We start from the raw sequence: 15,836 nt of genomic DNA on the forward strand, positions 1-15,836 counted from the left end.
TTTTCAGGAAAAGGGGTGAATCTAAGAATTATTATAGTAAGTGAGGGGTAACCGTGAAGTACTAAGACAAATAACCCATTCACTCATGTATATGGATCATAGCTTGTGTATGTGTGTAGTCAAATGTTAGTGACTGTAGGTTATTAAACCAGAAAGGGGATTAGGGGTTGGTTAAAGAAATGGAGTACTGAGGATAACGGAAAACATTTAACAAGAAAGCGCGCAGGAATACTGTCGGCAGAAGGACTGAAGCCAGTAGATGGGGAAGAGGTAGAGCAGGAGGCTAAACCAAAACAATAAGAATCCCATAATAACATCCGGGGCTTTATCCGCCACCGTGCTCACGCAAGCAAACCTTATTAAACTCGGTGAATCCTTCTCCAACCCAGACACACGTTAAGACATAAAGGACAGGAGGGCGTGATGGGAAGAGCGGTTCCGCACAAGGGATGAGAGAGGCTAAGGAGGTGGAAAATCCATCTTATACGTGTAAGAAATCGTCAAAGAATTGAAAGTAAAAAGCAAAGCATAAAAAAAATCCTTTACAAAAACAAACAAACAAACAAACACTGTGCTTGGGATCTTAGGAAGCCGCTCCAGTGCGAGCCTGTAGTTTTGAGCGTCAGCTTTCCCAGTCGACCTCCTTCACCGGGAAAGCGTCCCCGCCTGACGCTCTTCGTCCGCGCCGCTGACGTCACTGCCCCGCGCCCGGCGGCTCGTTCCCGGCCGTGCAGTGGGCTTTACCGGGGGCGAAAATGTCTATGGGTAGTGATTTCTACCTGCGCTACTACGTCGGGCACAAGGGCAAGTTTGGGCACGAGTTTCTGGAGTTCGAGTTTCGGCCGGACGGTGAGCGGGGGCGGGGCCGCGAGGGAGGGCCAGCCGCACAAGGGGTGGATTTCTAATTTATTTTCCTTTCTCGTTTCTTGTTTATTTCAGTTTACTTGTTTAGTTTTGAGTAGGGGACGGTCTCGTTGTTTAGTTCAGGCTGACCTCGAACTCACGATCCTCCTGCTTCAGCTTCCTGGATGCTGGGATGACAGGTGTGTCACCACGCCCCAGCCTCACAGGAGGGCTTGAAGGGGTTCCTTCCAACTTAGGAAGAGCTTGCGTGCTTTTGTGAGAGAAAAATTGCTGTAAAGTTACCCAGAAAGGCGTATCCTGCTACCATCAGAAAGGTTGAACATAGAGGAATCGGAAACCTGGAATGGAGAGTCTGTGCCTCGGCAGTGTTAAAAGAATTACCAAGTGATATTTCAGCGGATGCCTGAAATCTTTGGGTGACCCTTTGGCCGACTCACTCATTTACTCTATGTGTTAAGGCTGCTTTGTAGGGGAGGAATTCCTCCCCTCCCCCATCTAACAGGACTGTGATGGGTGTTAGGTATTGAAATACAGTTCTTCACCTTCTATGTCAAGATACATGGATGGATGATGCCCAGAGGTCAGGCAGTCAGCGAAAGCTTCCTGGAATGCCTTTTCATATTACCTCCTAGGTGGTCAGCGCTGTTAAGAAGTTGAATATCTCCTCCCCAGCCACTGGCAGGCAGTCCACATTAAAGTGGGCAATGAACACAAGCTCTGGACTTTCTAAGAGAAACAGAGGCCACAGAAGGATCAGCTGGTGCTCTGGGTGAAGAGTGCAGGGGTTCCCAATCATTGTGATCCAATCATTGATGGGGACGACAAATAAGGTTTTCCCATGCAACAAGGCTTCTTGACCCACTTCAGAGTAGCCTGCTATTGAGTAAGGAGCATACTTGCTATAGACCAAAGAGAACTAGAGACAGAGGAAGCATAAGTCTGTTCTAGATACATTGTCGATGTCAATCTGAGTGTCTGCAAATTGGTTATTGTTTTTTTTTTTTAAAAAAAGAATAGTCCTGGACTAACAGCTAGCACAATCCTAAAGCTTTTCAAGTACTGTAAAGAAGATTTCTACCAGTATGTTGTCAGAAAGCTCTTAAACAGAGAAGTCCCAGACCAAAGTAACTAAGATTCTCAACTTTGACTTATTACTCTGAAGAAACAAGACTAAAAAAATGAAGAGGCTGCAGAATACGCTAAATTTTTGTCCTAGACAATGAAGGAAGCAAAAAAAAAAAAACCCAAAACAAAACAAAGACCACCAGGAATAGATTTTTAAGAGATGTAGACTGCCCTTACTGAAAGCTTCTACTTTTAAGTCTGAGTCCAAAAAAGAGTAAGTCTTTAAGAGTAATAAATAAATGATCAGGACTTAAAAAAAGAAAAAAAAATCTTTCCCTCAGTCAGTTGTGGTGGCTTGGGAGGCAGAAGCAGACAGAACTCTGAGTTCCAGGCCATCCTGATCTACGTGGTGAGCTCCAGTACAGCCAGGGCTAACAGAGAAACCCTGTCTCTAAAAACAAAACAAAATACCCCTCCACCCTCCCAAAAAAAAAAAACCCAAAAAATAAATCAAGCCAAACAAAGCAAAACCACCAAAACCGAAAAAAATCTTTCTTTAGAAGATGAGACACATGAGATAAGAAAGAAAAACTATCTTGTCTTCTGGGGGAGAGAAACACTGGAGAAGAGCAGGCGCGGGGCTTTGTTGAAGCCCCTCCTGTGTAGTGTAAGGCAATTCTGTCTTTGGACAGCTCTGCTTTCCCGCCCCGAGGATTTTTATTTTTGAATGCACATTATATACTGGGCAGTACTTAAGTGCCAACGCTAAAGGTGGAACTTAAGACACAGACATTTAACTAAGCATTTGACTGTTTAGATTTTAAGTAAGTGTTGTATGTATGTTTTGGACATTAAGTTTCTAGGCAACTTTATCCTTGTTCTCCAAATGTTGTTTGGAGCAAACTTACTTTCATGTGGTTGTTGCGATGGTTTTTCTGTATTTTTTACTTGATTTGATTTTTACTGATTTCTTTTGTAATTCTATTCTCAGTTTCCTTGCCCGTGAATGTTGTACAGCTTATCCTTATCACCTTGAGTTACATAAATTAAGAGCAACACTATCAGGAAAATTTACGTTGGGATTGATTCTCATGCACCTTTGCCACTGAATCATTCTACTTACAGGAGAAATGATGACTCACAGAATTTACAGTTTCTGGTGGGTACACCCCAGTCTAGTAGCTTATTATTTTAGCAGATGAGAAGGACAATGGTGTATCTGAGCGTGTGGCTGACGAGCCATGCAGGGAAGCACACATTGGGGCTTCAGAGGTCATGACGGATTGAAATAGTCAGCCAACAAACTGAGAGTTTACACAGTTTGTACACTTCCTAATTACAATTTTTTAAAGAATTTTATTATCTTAAGTTTATACACTAATTTGAAAGAAAACCATTAAGAGAACACTTTGAAATAATAAAGAAAAGGTTGATGCAAAGGCTACCTCTTGAGACTTGTGTGACCCTGAGCGAGTTGCTTCTCTTAATTTTTATCTCCTGTGAGTAGGTGAGAAAGTGAAACCTGCTGCTAGAATTCCTTTAGAGATCAGAGGAAATGCTGTGAGGACTGCATTTAGCACCAGCACATGACACTTGAACAGTCATATTTAGTTCATGGGCTAGATTAAGAACATGCACCTATTTGTTGTGTGCAGCGTTAATCCCAGCACTTAGGACACAGGCAGGTTGCTAGATCACTTTGTGTGCAAGGCCACCAACCTGGCTACACAATGAATTCTTGTGTCAAAGAGAGAGAGAGAGAGAGAGAGAGAGAGAGAGAGAGAGAGAGAGAGAGAGAGAGAGAGAGGAGTGTTTAGCATTGATCTTACATGAAGATGATACTAATACAAGTGGAAATATGAAATTCTCTACCTTTAAAATTGTTCATGATGTTCTTTCTTTCTCTACACACAGGAAAGCTTAGATATGCCAACAACAGCAACTATAAAAACGATGTGATGATCAGAAAAGAGGTGAGTTCTTCTATCTCTCTCTCTTTCATCCTTCTTTCTTTCCTTCCTTTTTCCCTTTTCTTTTCTTCTTTTCGTTTATTTATTTATTTATATTGAGACAGCATCTCACTTTGTAGCCCTGGCTGTCCTGGAACCCACAGTGTAGAACAGGCTGACTTTGAACTCAGAGAGATCCATCTTCTACTGGCTAAGTTATTTTCCAATGTCTAATGTTTTACATTTTGTTCATTTATCTTGTTTGTATTGACAAAGTTATTCAAATGCTCTGTTTCAATGAGGAAACCAATTTATAGATTGAAAGGTTTCTCTTAATTACATATGATTATAGCATTTTTAAAAAAAGGTTTTTTAATGTGTATATTTGTGTGTGTATGTGTATGCTCACACATTAGGTACACATGTAACATAACGTGCATGTGTGGAAATCAAAGAACAACTGATAGGAATTGGCTTTCTCCTACCATGTGGGTTCTAGGAATTGAACTCAGGTCTTTAGTCTTGGCTGTCTTTATCCACTGAGCCATGGTGGTTCTTATTTTAGCATTTCTTTAACAAAAGAGTCAATCTGGATATTTATAGCTCCATATCATTTAATTAATTTTGTGAAGTGTTATTTTTAAACAAAAGGCTTAGAAACGTGGATTGGGTTTAGTGTGCCAGCTCCTGTGTGTTTGTGTTTGTGTCCTCACTCTGTAGCTTGTATGTTGCTCCATTAACTGTGAACAACCGGGGTGTCCCTGATACTCCGGCAGACTACGGGCCTTACAGCAGCTAGGGTAAGAAGAGGGCAGGATGTCTGTTAGAGGTCAACAGACTAGAAGAAATATTATGAGAAGGATAAATTTTAATTCTGCAGCTTTGGAATCAAATTTAGTTTTTTGCTCCTATTCTGTTCGAATATTTAGGATTTGTAGCTTGCTTTTATTATATCTTTCTGAGCTGTGGGAAGACAGATGGGCGTTATAAGATTTTATTGTAATTGGTTTTCAGGCCTATGTTCACAAGAGTGTAATGGAAGAACTGAAGAGAATTATCGACGACAGTGAAATTACAAAAGAGGACGACGCTTTGTGGCCGCCCCCTGACAGGGTTGGCCGGCAGGTCTGTGCCAAGCGATTCTTTTAGTGGATAGAGTCAAAGAATATATGATAATATAATGACGGTCTTATCTCATACATTCAGGGTGGTTTCTTATTGAAACTTTGATTATATAACGTCATTTTCTTTTAATTAATTTTTTTTGTGGTACTAGAAATTGAACTCAATATTCATACATGCTCAGCAAGCAATTACTCATCCAAGTTACACCTTGCAGCTCTTACTTAGCTTCATTTCCTTTGCTACCTCCAACTCATAGAGGAGTTAGCACATGGCTCTAAGTAGAGGAGTTAGCACATGGCTCTAAGTAGAGGAGTTAGCACATGGCTCTAAGTAGAGGAGTTAGCACATAGCTCTAAACTTGACAGTATTCTACATTTTCTCTCTTGTCTGTCCAGCCAAAGTTAGGGTATTTGGCACTGTTTTAAATTATTTATTGTAGATTTGCTGTTATCATTAATTATTTCTAATTTTGTAATTTTAACGTTGTAAATAAGTGCAACTGTGATAGCTAAATTTGAGAGTTAGTTCTTATTACTGAGTGTAGCAATTCACTTTCTCCATTTTTTTTATCTTTCAGAATTTATATATTTGAATGCCCAGAAAAAGTCTTGCTTGATTTGTTGTTGTTGTTGTTGTTGTTGCTGTTCAAATGGATTTGCCTATTATATTTCCTTCAGAATACTTGGTGTTTCTCAAAGTGGTTCCAAAGAACTGTGCAGGTCCAATTTCACTCTGTATAAAGATAGTTTGGCTTCTGAATTGGGTATTTTCAACTCTTGGAAAAGTGAAATACCAGACCCGGGAGAAAGAAACTTGTAATTTCTTTTCTGTGTGTTCCTGAGGACTAAACTTTCTATCACACTTTCTTTGACGAGAGGAAAATGTAGAGTGGCATAACACACGCTGAAGCAGCAGTCACTTAACTGTCCTGTGACAAGAACCTAGTGTAGAGTGTGCTGCAGGGAAGCAGGTAGTGGTCTGTGCCTTGTGGGAACCGGAGGCATAGTAATACCACTGTTAGCACAGTAGTCACTGGTATCTGTGTCCACAGAACAGTAAGATATTTTAAAATTATTAAGCCTGCTTCTACAGTGAGGATATGACATCTAGACTTGACTGTTTATAAGTTAGTATAATCCTTTTAGAGGGTGGTTTTGTAATTTACATCTGAAAATGCCAATATTTTCCATTTATTTTTGACTTGTAATCTCATTTCTGAACTGTCAGTTCTAGAAAAATAACTGCAGATATGGAGACAGTCTTATTAGATATAAAAACATTTTTCACCTGAGCCTATGCTCTTATTTGTGCACTGGTGATGCGTTCTCATGAGGGGGTAGTGGGGCTGCTCCAAAAACTGCCACTGGATAACCAAGAATTTTGTAATTATTAGAGAATCTTAGCTAATTCTCGATTTGCTGTATCTCATGAAGTGCACAATTAGGCTTTTTGATTAAGTAGCTAGGACCGTCTTTATTAGGATCTGGTTCATACTTCAGTGTTAGAACGTTTTAAACATGCAGCCCCTTCATTAGATTTAGATTTCTGGGTAAGAAGTACAGATAAAATTTGTATGATGATAATGATACTGAAGCAACCACATTACATTATATTGTTTTATAAGTTCTGGTTTTCATTAAATTTCAGAGAGTATTAGTCTCTATGTGGGAACATTACTGTTATGGTACAATAGTCTTTGTTATTGATATCATTGTCTGTTCTGTGCTTTATGAGTTTAGGATTGTACATTTGTGAAAAGGGCTAATGAAGTCTTTTCCCTTGCAAAGGTGTCTTAGAGACTGCAGAGAGTGTCTGTAAAGTTCCAGCAGTCGGGCCTGATATATGGTAGGGGCCAAAACGATAGCTGTTGTGAATGTCATATATTTGTAGAAACTTACCGAAAGGGAAAATGCATTTTGTGAGGCTTTAAATGGGTTTGTATTTATATAATCATTTCTAAAACACATGCTTTAATGCTACAGCTCTCATGTTTACCGACATCATAAGAAACACGTTTGTGTTGGTTTGTCTGAGGCCCTTCTTTTTAATGGCTCTGGGAAGCAGTTCTGGCTTGATTCTGAAATTGAGGCCTGTGTTCAATGTGTGATTCATGATGTTATATTAAGAGAATTCAGTCTAGCACATTAAATTTTTTTTGGCTTTTGGTGTTGACCAGACTGGCCTTGGATTTTAGACAGTCCTACCTGGCCTCCTGAGTGTTGGGATTATGAACATGTGCCACCATGCTTGGTGGAGATTAAATTTCTTTACCCTCTATTAAGTTCTAGAAAGTTTGCACTTCTTTGTAGTGTGAATACAGGTATATGTGGGGTAGACTATTTTACTTTTTTTTAACTGATGCCATTTCTCTGCTGTTTTTTGTTTCCAGGAACTTGAAATTGTAATTGGGGATGAACACATTTCATTTACCACATCAAAAATAGGTTCTCTTATTGATGTAAATCAATCAAAGTAAGTATATTAAAGTGTTTGGCTGAGCTGATGTAACTCATTAGCAAGGCTCATGTTAGTACTATGGTCTACAAGCTACGGCAGTTTAGTATTCAGATGCCACTGGGACATTTAAGTAATTAAGCACTTGTTATCTGTCTGCCAGAGGTGTTAACAGCATTATTTCACTAAGTACCCAGTTCAGCAATGTGCATAATAATGCCTGATATTTGTAGGTCATTTTGTATTAAAAATCCTGGTTGTAATGTCATGAAATGTAAAGGAAGAAAATTTTGGATTGCTCATCTTCATTGAGCCCATATTATATCATACTTTCCCTTGGGTTTAGTACTTGAACTGAACAGTAGGCGTGTGTGTGAGCCAGCTCTGTATCCGTAGGTTCTTTTCAGCATATGTTTCAGCTTTGCTGGCCTAAATCATGTCACATCTTCATGCTTCTCTCCCCGAAAATGTCCCTGTATTGCTTTCATTGCTTATGTTGCCCTAGATTATAACTTACTTGAGTGAGCTGCATGAGAACCTTGCTTTGTCTTCAGAGTTAGAAGTGTGCCCAGCACATAGTAGGTGCTTCAAATAAGTATCGAAGAAGGGGAAAGGATGAGCACACTATAGTAACTGGACACCGTTCATGAAGAACAACTGGCTGTTTAAACCTGTAAATAGATTCCTACAGTTGGGGAGGACGTGGGCTGTGTGCTGGCCTGGGTTTGTAAGTGGATGTGCTTCTCTCTGGAGAGCAGTGAGTGCTCCTGGACTGCACTCCTCCCTGCGGGAAGAGAGAAGCGCTAGTCATTCCGTTCGCTCACTTCTGCTGTCAGCAAGGGTTCCTTTATAAGCTGAATTGGTACAAACAGTTTGTTTTGTTTCAGGAATTTATAAGATTATGTTTCATAGAAAACAAAAGGTAACTTTATTTATTTGCTTTTTAATTTTAGGGATCCCGAAGGACTCCGCGTATTTTACTATTTGGTGCAGGACTTGAAATGTTTAGTGTTCAGTCTCATTGGACTGCATTTCAAGATTAAGCCAATTTAATTTAATACTTTTGAGGTTATTTATATATTTAATTAAAGGAAGGTTTTTTAATTGATAATTTTGGGATTTTTATGAACGTGAAACTTTTGTATATAAACTCAATATGTGAAAAAAAACCCACCAGGTTTAATGGTTTTCCTCTGTCGGGTCCATGTGGGTTAGACAGTCCCTATATGCATTTGATTCTGTAAATAAAAGCCACTTTTTGTTGAAATTTTGCTGTAATAAAATGTACCAAAGCCTGGATGTGGAGTTTTGTTTGTTTGTTTGTTTTTTGACTAAATCAGTGTCTTGCTTTAAGGATGGTAAGTTGTTCTGGTTGGTATGGTTGGAAGAGTCCAGAGCAGAGGTTGCTGATCTGAAAGTACACAGCCAAATTCCAGCTACTGAAGGTGCCATAGAAGCAATTTTTCTGCTTCTGTACTTCGTAGGACTTACCTTTGTGACACAAACAGAGGTTGTTTACAGAGGTTTGCGATTTTTTTTATTTACATTATCTCAAGGCATCTTGGGATTCTTCACGTTTAAATATTTCCTACAGTTGTTAAAAGAGCATATTCAGACCGGACAGTGGTGGTGCACGCCTTTAATCCCAGCACTTGGGAGGCAGAGGCAGGCGGATCTTTGTGAGTTCGAGGCCAGCCTGGTCTACAAGAGCTAGTTCCAGGACAGGCTCCAAAGCCACAGAGAAACCCTGTCTCGAAAAAACCAAAAAAAAAAAAAAAAAAAAAAAGAGCATATTCAGTCCTCCATGTTTGAAAGAGCATAGTCAGTACTCCACATTTGGACTACCTTGTTATGCTCTTATTCTTGTGTGTGTGTGTGCACACTTATGTAGGAGCTGAGTTGAAGCTTTACAAAGTTACATGAAATTTTGTTTTAACCATCTATGGTGTGCATGCCTATTGTTAGACTCTTACTGGAGACAGGTCATTCATATTTCCCAGGTCCTTTGAACTACTTACTATTCATCTCTCATTATCTCTGCTAGCACTGCTGCTAGTGTCCTGCTTCTATCTGCGTCTGCCTTCTGGGTTTGAGGACTAAAGGTGTGTTCCACTATGGTGGCCAGAGCATAATCCCAGCGCTAGAAAAAAGATGCCAAAGGGTCAGGAGTTCAGTGCCTGTCTTGGCAATATAGTCGGTTTTAGACTAGCTTAGGCTACATGAAGCTGTCTCTCTAAAGAAAATGCTGTAGGAGAGATGAGCTGAACTCCCAAACTTCCCTGTGATGAGCGGTGGATTTGCGGTTCTGACTGCTCTTCAGTGTGTACACGGCCTCAGTTCTCTGAACTAATGTGGAGAACATGGACTGAGGAAGTGAAACGTGGTTGTGGATTGATACTTAACTGGTTTCTCTTTTAAATTTCTTGATTGCTTGTTTGTGTGCTTGTGCACCCTCACAGATGCTGGTACCTGCAGAGGCCAGAAGTGGGTTTTGGATCCCTTTTAGGGCTGTAATTATCCCCATGTAGGTGCTAGGATCCAAACTCAGGTCCGCTGCAAGAACAGCCAGTGCGCTTAGCCACTGAGCCATCTCTTTAGCCCGTTTTTCTTATGACCTTTAAATGAGTTTTATCCCTGAGTGACACAGAGCCCAAATACCCACCCGAAACCCTTCTTGGGGCCCCTTTTGTCACTCCGAGTTCCGGAGGCACCTTCCTCATTTCTCCACTCTCAGTGCCTGTGGCCCAGCAAGGACTATACAAGCAGGCACGGTAATGCAGAGTTGTAGAACAGATGTGATTGTAAATGCTAGGACATATGGGGTGGTTTAGGGCACAGGAAATCTTAAAATAGAGCTCTTCTCGGTTTTCTTAAGAACTGTGAAGTTTACAATATGTCAGTGTTGTGAAGTTCCATCTTAAGTACCAAGAGGTGTGAAGCCGGCCAGGACCAGCCAGTCCTGGCAAAGACTGTGAGTCACCCCATCCTTCCCTGTGGTCTGGTGGCCACTGCAGGTGTCCCTCACCTCAGCCTGGGGCAGGAAGAGCAGCTTGTAGCTGTGAAATGGTGATGCCACTGAGGTCTGAGGGTCCCATAGAGGGAGAGGGTTTGATTGTGTGACTAGGATTGGATGTCTCAACATTCTCGGACAGGCAGTTGTGGCTTCACAAATAAAGGACTTTACAGCAAAGAAACCAGACAAATGAAGATATGCATTTGTGTGTGTGTGTGTGTGCGCGCACGCGCGTGCGTGCGTGTGCATGTGTGTATGTGTTTGTGTGTGTAGTATGGTTTTTTTTTCCACAAAAATGAATTTGGAAGACATAATTCAAGAAAACAAAACATTTCCTTAAGTTTTTCAGCTTTCTGTTTTATTGGCTGGTCATTTGAAGTTCAGTATTTTGTGCTGCACTTCGGTCAAACAACCACAATGGGAGTGTCAGTCCATTTCTTCTGAAGTGACTCTTCCAATGCTAATTGTACTTATTACCAGTTTAGAGTATTCTAACCGTTCAGAGCTTAGTACAGAGCTCAGAAGAATCCACTGCTAACTTGACTTTACAGTTATTGGCATTCTCCTGTCTGTATTCAACCAAAAAATATCCATCCTGTGTCCAGTTTTTTGTTAGCCTCTGTCCCTTATCAAGCACACTGGTAAGCAGCCCACATCCTGTTCATGCTTTGGTAACAGTAACAGGTGAAACAGATGGGGATTTCTTGCTCACAGACTTTGCATAATGTTAGAGGCACAAACAGTATGGAGAAAGCTCCTTGGTGAGAATGACTCCTTCTCAGCAGTCACAAGGGTGTAAACAGCACATTAATATATCTGTGGGCAGTGTGACATAAATCCTTGGTTCTGGAGCAACAGTGTGAGTTTCCTGAGCAGCAGTGAATCACCGATGTAGATCTCTCAGTTCCTGGCTTTGGCTCATCTGCCATCCCCATGCTGTTCTTCCAAACACCTGCACTTTTTGATAGGGTCGGAGAGAAAACCTAACTCATTCTGTGGGTTAGAGAAGTATCTGCAGGCTAGAAAGTGTTAAAGTTATTTTGAAGTCTAGGAGCTTTTTAAAAATGTTATTTTGATTTTATGTGCATTGGTGTTTTGGCTGCTGTATGTTTGTGTGAGAGTGTCAGATTTTGGAGTTACAGACAGTTGTTAGCTGCTATGAGGGTGCTGGGAATTGGACCTGGGCTCTCTGAGAGAGCAGTTAATGCTCTTAACTGCCGAGTCATCTCTCCAGCCCCTACATCTAAGAGCTTTCGTCTCTATATTTCCTGGTTGCAGTTTTGCAGTTATTCCAACCCTAGGAAGTAGGTGATACATTCTCTCCACTTTAGAAAAAAAAAGTTTATTTAAGATGCAGTGTTTTGTTCAAATTTATATGATAAGGAAAGATTGCAGTCTTGGACTTTAAATATAATGTTTAATGTTGAATGCAAGTTTGCCATCCATTTCCCAGGTTATGATTAAAAACTTTATTTGTGAAGCTGGACCTAGTGGCTCACACCCCTAAACCCAACATTTGGGAGGCAGGCAGGAGAGTCCCAGGCAAACCAGGTATACATAGTGAGACCCTGCCTCAAACAAAACAAGACAAAACAAAAAGCTATTTGTATGTCTTGTTAAATCTTGACAACAAGCCTGAAGAGAAGTTGCATTTCTCTTTTGCTGTAGTCAAAAACTTTGTGAATGATGGGACTTATATGAAGTCATAGGAGCTTGTTGGTGTTTCCACTAATGTCTCTCCAGGTGCATGCTTTGTGGCAAGCTAAAACACAGACCCTTCTGAGTATACATTGTATTCATATTCCCTGTATTCTGGAAGTCTTTATTTATAGGTCCAGAGTTACAAGGTATCCTTGAGTAAATCAGATGACTTCTTTTTTCATATTGCAATATTATTTTTATTTTTTATTTTTTATTGCTTTATAAATAATACCATTCAAAATTTCCACTTCCTCCCCTCCTCCCATTTCCCTTCCCTCCCCCACTCATCCTCCCCCCTCCCCCTCTAGTCATAAGAGGTACCCTGCCCTGTGGGAAGTCCAATGTCCTTCCCCCTGCATCCAGGCTTAGGAAGGTATGCATCCAAATAGACTAGTATCCCAAAAAGCCAGTACATGCAGTAGAGACAATTCGCAGTGCCATTATCATTGGCTTTTCAGTCAGCCCCCATTGTCAGCCACATTCAGCGTTTCCAGTTTGATCCCATGCTCGTTTAGTCCCAGTCCAGCTGGCTTTGGTGAGCTCCCATTAGATCAGGCACACTGTCTCAGTGGGTGGACCAATCCCTCCTGGTCCTGACTTCCTTGCTCATATTCTCTCTCCTTCTGCTCTTCAACTGGACCTTGGGAGCTCAGTCCAGTGCTCTGATGTGGGTCTCTGTTTCTATCTCTATCTGTTGTCGACAAAGGCTCTATGGTAATATTCAAGATATTCATCAGTGTGACTACGGGACAAGGCCAGTTCAGGCACCCTCTTCTCTACTGCCGAGGGTCCTAGCTGGGGACATCCCCTTGGACATCTGGGAACCCCTCTGGAGCCAAGCCTCTTGCCTGGGAGCAGGGAAGAAGATATCAGATGACTTCTTCACAGTATTTTCTTTAGGAAAGCTGAGACAACATTGGGACACAGTGTCTGCCACATTCTCCAGCACGGCTGCTCCTGCACCCCCACTTGCCATCTTCTCCAAGCATAGCTTTCTTAAATCTCTTTTCTTTCATTCCTTGGTTTTGGTGATGTGTGTGTTGTTAGTTCTTTACTCTTTGCTCTTTTTGGGGTCCACCACCAAGTTCCCAAATAAATCACACGGAGGCTTATTCTTTCTTATGAATCCACGGCTTTTGCTTGGCTTGTTTCTTGACAGCTTTTCTTAAATTGTCCTGTCTACCTTCTTTTGCCTCTGGGCCTTTATCTTTGTCTGTTCCTTATATATTTCTTTACTTCTTACTCTATGGCTTGCTGTGTAGCTGGCCTCTGGAGGCCTTTTTTCTTTTCTTTCTCTTTTTCTTGCTCTTTCTATTTATTGTCTCTGCCTGCCAGCCCCCCTATCTTTTCTCCTGCCTCACTATTGGCCATTCAGTTTTTTATTAGAACAATCAGATGTTTTAGAAAGACAAAGTAACACAGCTTAACAGAGTTAAACAAATGTAACATAACAGAATATGACACATCTTTGGATCATTTAACAAATATTCCACAGCATAAACAAACGTAACACATCTTTAACTAATATTCTACAAGGTGTGTGTGTGTGTGTGTGTGTGTGTGTGTGTTTGTGTGAATACTAGAGACAGCGATTCCCTCAGGATTAGGGGATAGAGACAACAGTGAGTAGTGGGAGGTATTCTGGAAACATTTACTCTGCAACCAAGGAACTTCACTTATTCTGTTGAGTTAATGTCTCCGGTGTAGGACAATGACAGATTTGTGTAGTGACTTAGAGATATTATGGTTTAGGAACATAAAGGGGACCTGTGAGATGTCTCAGTGGGTAAAGGTAGTGGGCACATAAAGACTAGTGCCCTACAAAAATTAATGTATTTTTTTTAGTCTATAAAAGAACAACGTTAGACAGAAACTGGCCATGTAAGACAGAGGCAGCATAGCTCAGTGGTGAGACCAGGAGTAGATATGAGCAGACATTGGAGGTGGAAGTGAATGAAGACTAAAAGAGTGATGATTAAAGATTGGCCAGACATTAATAAAGGAAGTCAGAAGCAGGAAGTTCACCTCTGGCCTGTTCAAGCAGGGGTCATGCTTGCCATTGCATGTCAGTTCCTCCTCTGTTTTCCAGCCACTGCCCATTCCCCATCCCCCAATGCTCCATTAACCACTTCACTTGATTTGAAGAACAATTTAAATTGGTTTCATCAAAAACAAGCTAGTGACTTAGAAAAGCTAAAGTCAAAGAAAGTAAAGTTTAGTGAGAGATTTGAACATATTCTGGCAAGGGTTAGTTTATGGCAACAGACCATAGAATTCAAATAATCTTCCTTCCCTTTCTTCCTCTAACATTGTTATTAATTATTATTTTAGTGTGGTACTTTGGGTCATCTCTGAACCATACTTCCAATCCCAATGAAGCTTCTAACATCTTCAGCATTCAGTGTTAGAACGTGAGGCCTCACTGGCGATATGCACAGCAAGAGTTTTGAATGAAGATCTATTGATTTTAAAAAACGGCTTTTGCCTTAAACCAGTGGTTCTCAACCTGTGGGTCTTGATCCCTTTAGGGGTCAAAAGATCCTTTCCAAGGGGCCAAATATTAGATATCCTTCATATCAGATATTTACCCTAGGATTCATAACAATAGCAAGATTACAGTTAGGAAGTCACAACAAAATAATTCTGTGGTTGGGAGTAACCACAGCATGAGGAGTTATATTAAAGAGTTTGAAGCATTAGAAAGGTTGAAAACTTCTACCTTAAAGGGAATAACAGTTTATTCTGGAGCCATTTTGAGTGACCATGGCTTCATATTCCAACGTGGAAGCAGTTTCATGAAGTTTTGTCATTTTACAGAACCGAGAAAGGCAGATTTAGCATATATAGTGTTGGGCCCATTAGAGAGGTGATTACAGCAAGATGAGGGATACTTTTCCATAGTTCATCAGATGACATTCTTAGTGCATGTTGGAAGTTAGTGGTCTGCTAAGTTAATAGATCTCAGGAATGGCTATTTAGAAAGCTAAAGCTATTTTGTGTAATGTAGTCAGTCCTTAAATTTACAACATTCCAATTTCTCCACATCAGTATAGTTTTTTGCTTGTTTTGATTTTGACTTTTTCAAGACGGTTTCTCTGCGTAACAGTTTTGGCTATCTTAGAAATCGATGTGTAGACCAGACTGGGCTTGGACTCACAGAGATCAGCCTGCTTCTGCCTTCTGAGTGCTGGGATTAAAGGCATTGCCACTACTGCCTAGCTCACATCATTGTAGTTTTAACAAGTAAATCATTCTTTGCAGACACAGTTTCTTTCCAGGAATTCTTCTTCACAAATTTATGGTTAAAAATCACATAGAAGAAAAATTTACCTTTTCTTATTTCTAAAAAAAAAAAAATCTATTGTGAATATTTTCACATCCAGCTGGTAGACTATAAGTGAAATAGAGAGTGTGTGATAATTTATACCAGTTTCTCAAATATGTATCTCCTTTAATCTCATGACTGCATACGTAAAATGTCTTTTTAAGTATGCTCTAAAGTATACCCCATGTAGTCTTTATTCTAAGAATAAAATAGTGCAAACAACTTTAATGTCAGCATAGGAGGGTTACCTAAATAGCCTAATTAACTTATGCTGTATAGAAGAGGTTAATATATATGGCTTTAAAATTGTAAAGTTCAATATTTATAAAATTAAAAATTC

The 15,836-nt window shown here is 40.4% G+C and overlaps 1 protein-coding gene across 3 annotated transcripts; it reads left to right on the forward strand.

Annotated features, from left to right (window-relative positions):
• Positions 1–651: 651 nt before the first annotated feature.
• Positions 652–8,756, forward strand: Magohb (mago homolog B, exon junction complex subunit). Of its 3 annotated transcripts, XM_048432404.3 has the most exons (6): positions 695–849; positions 2,921–3,088; positions 3,844–3,902; positions 4,893–5,003; positions 7,393–7,475; positions 8,411–8,756. In XM_048432404.3, the coding sequence occupies exons 3-6, from the start codon at positions 3,888–3,890 to the stop codon at positions 8,508–8,510; spliced, it is 309 nt and encodes a 102-aa protein (XP_048288361.1). In that variant the 5' UTR covers positions 695–849; positions 2,921–3,088; positions 3,844–3,887; the 3' UTR covers positions 8,511–8,756. The 3 variants fall into 3 exon arrangements, with proteins under 3 accessions (XP_048288359.1, XP_048288361.1, XP_048288360.1); XM_048432402.3 differs by lacking the exon at positions 2,921–3,088 and having other exon boundaries at positions 652–849; XM_048432403.3 differs by lacking the exons at positions 695–849; positions 2,921–3,088 and adding an exon at positions 3,468–3,610.
• The last annotated feature ends 7,080 nt before the right edge of the window (positions 8,757–15,836 follow it).

This window comes from Myodes glareolus, chromosome 3, assembly GCF_982192425.1.
Source record: "Myodes glareolus chromosome 3, mMyoGla1.1, whole genome shotgun sequence".
Lineage (NCBI taxonomy): Eukaryota > Metazoa > Chordata > Mammalia > Rodentia > Cricetidae > Myodes > Myodes glareolus.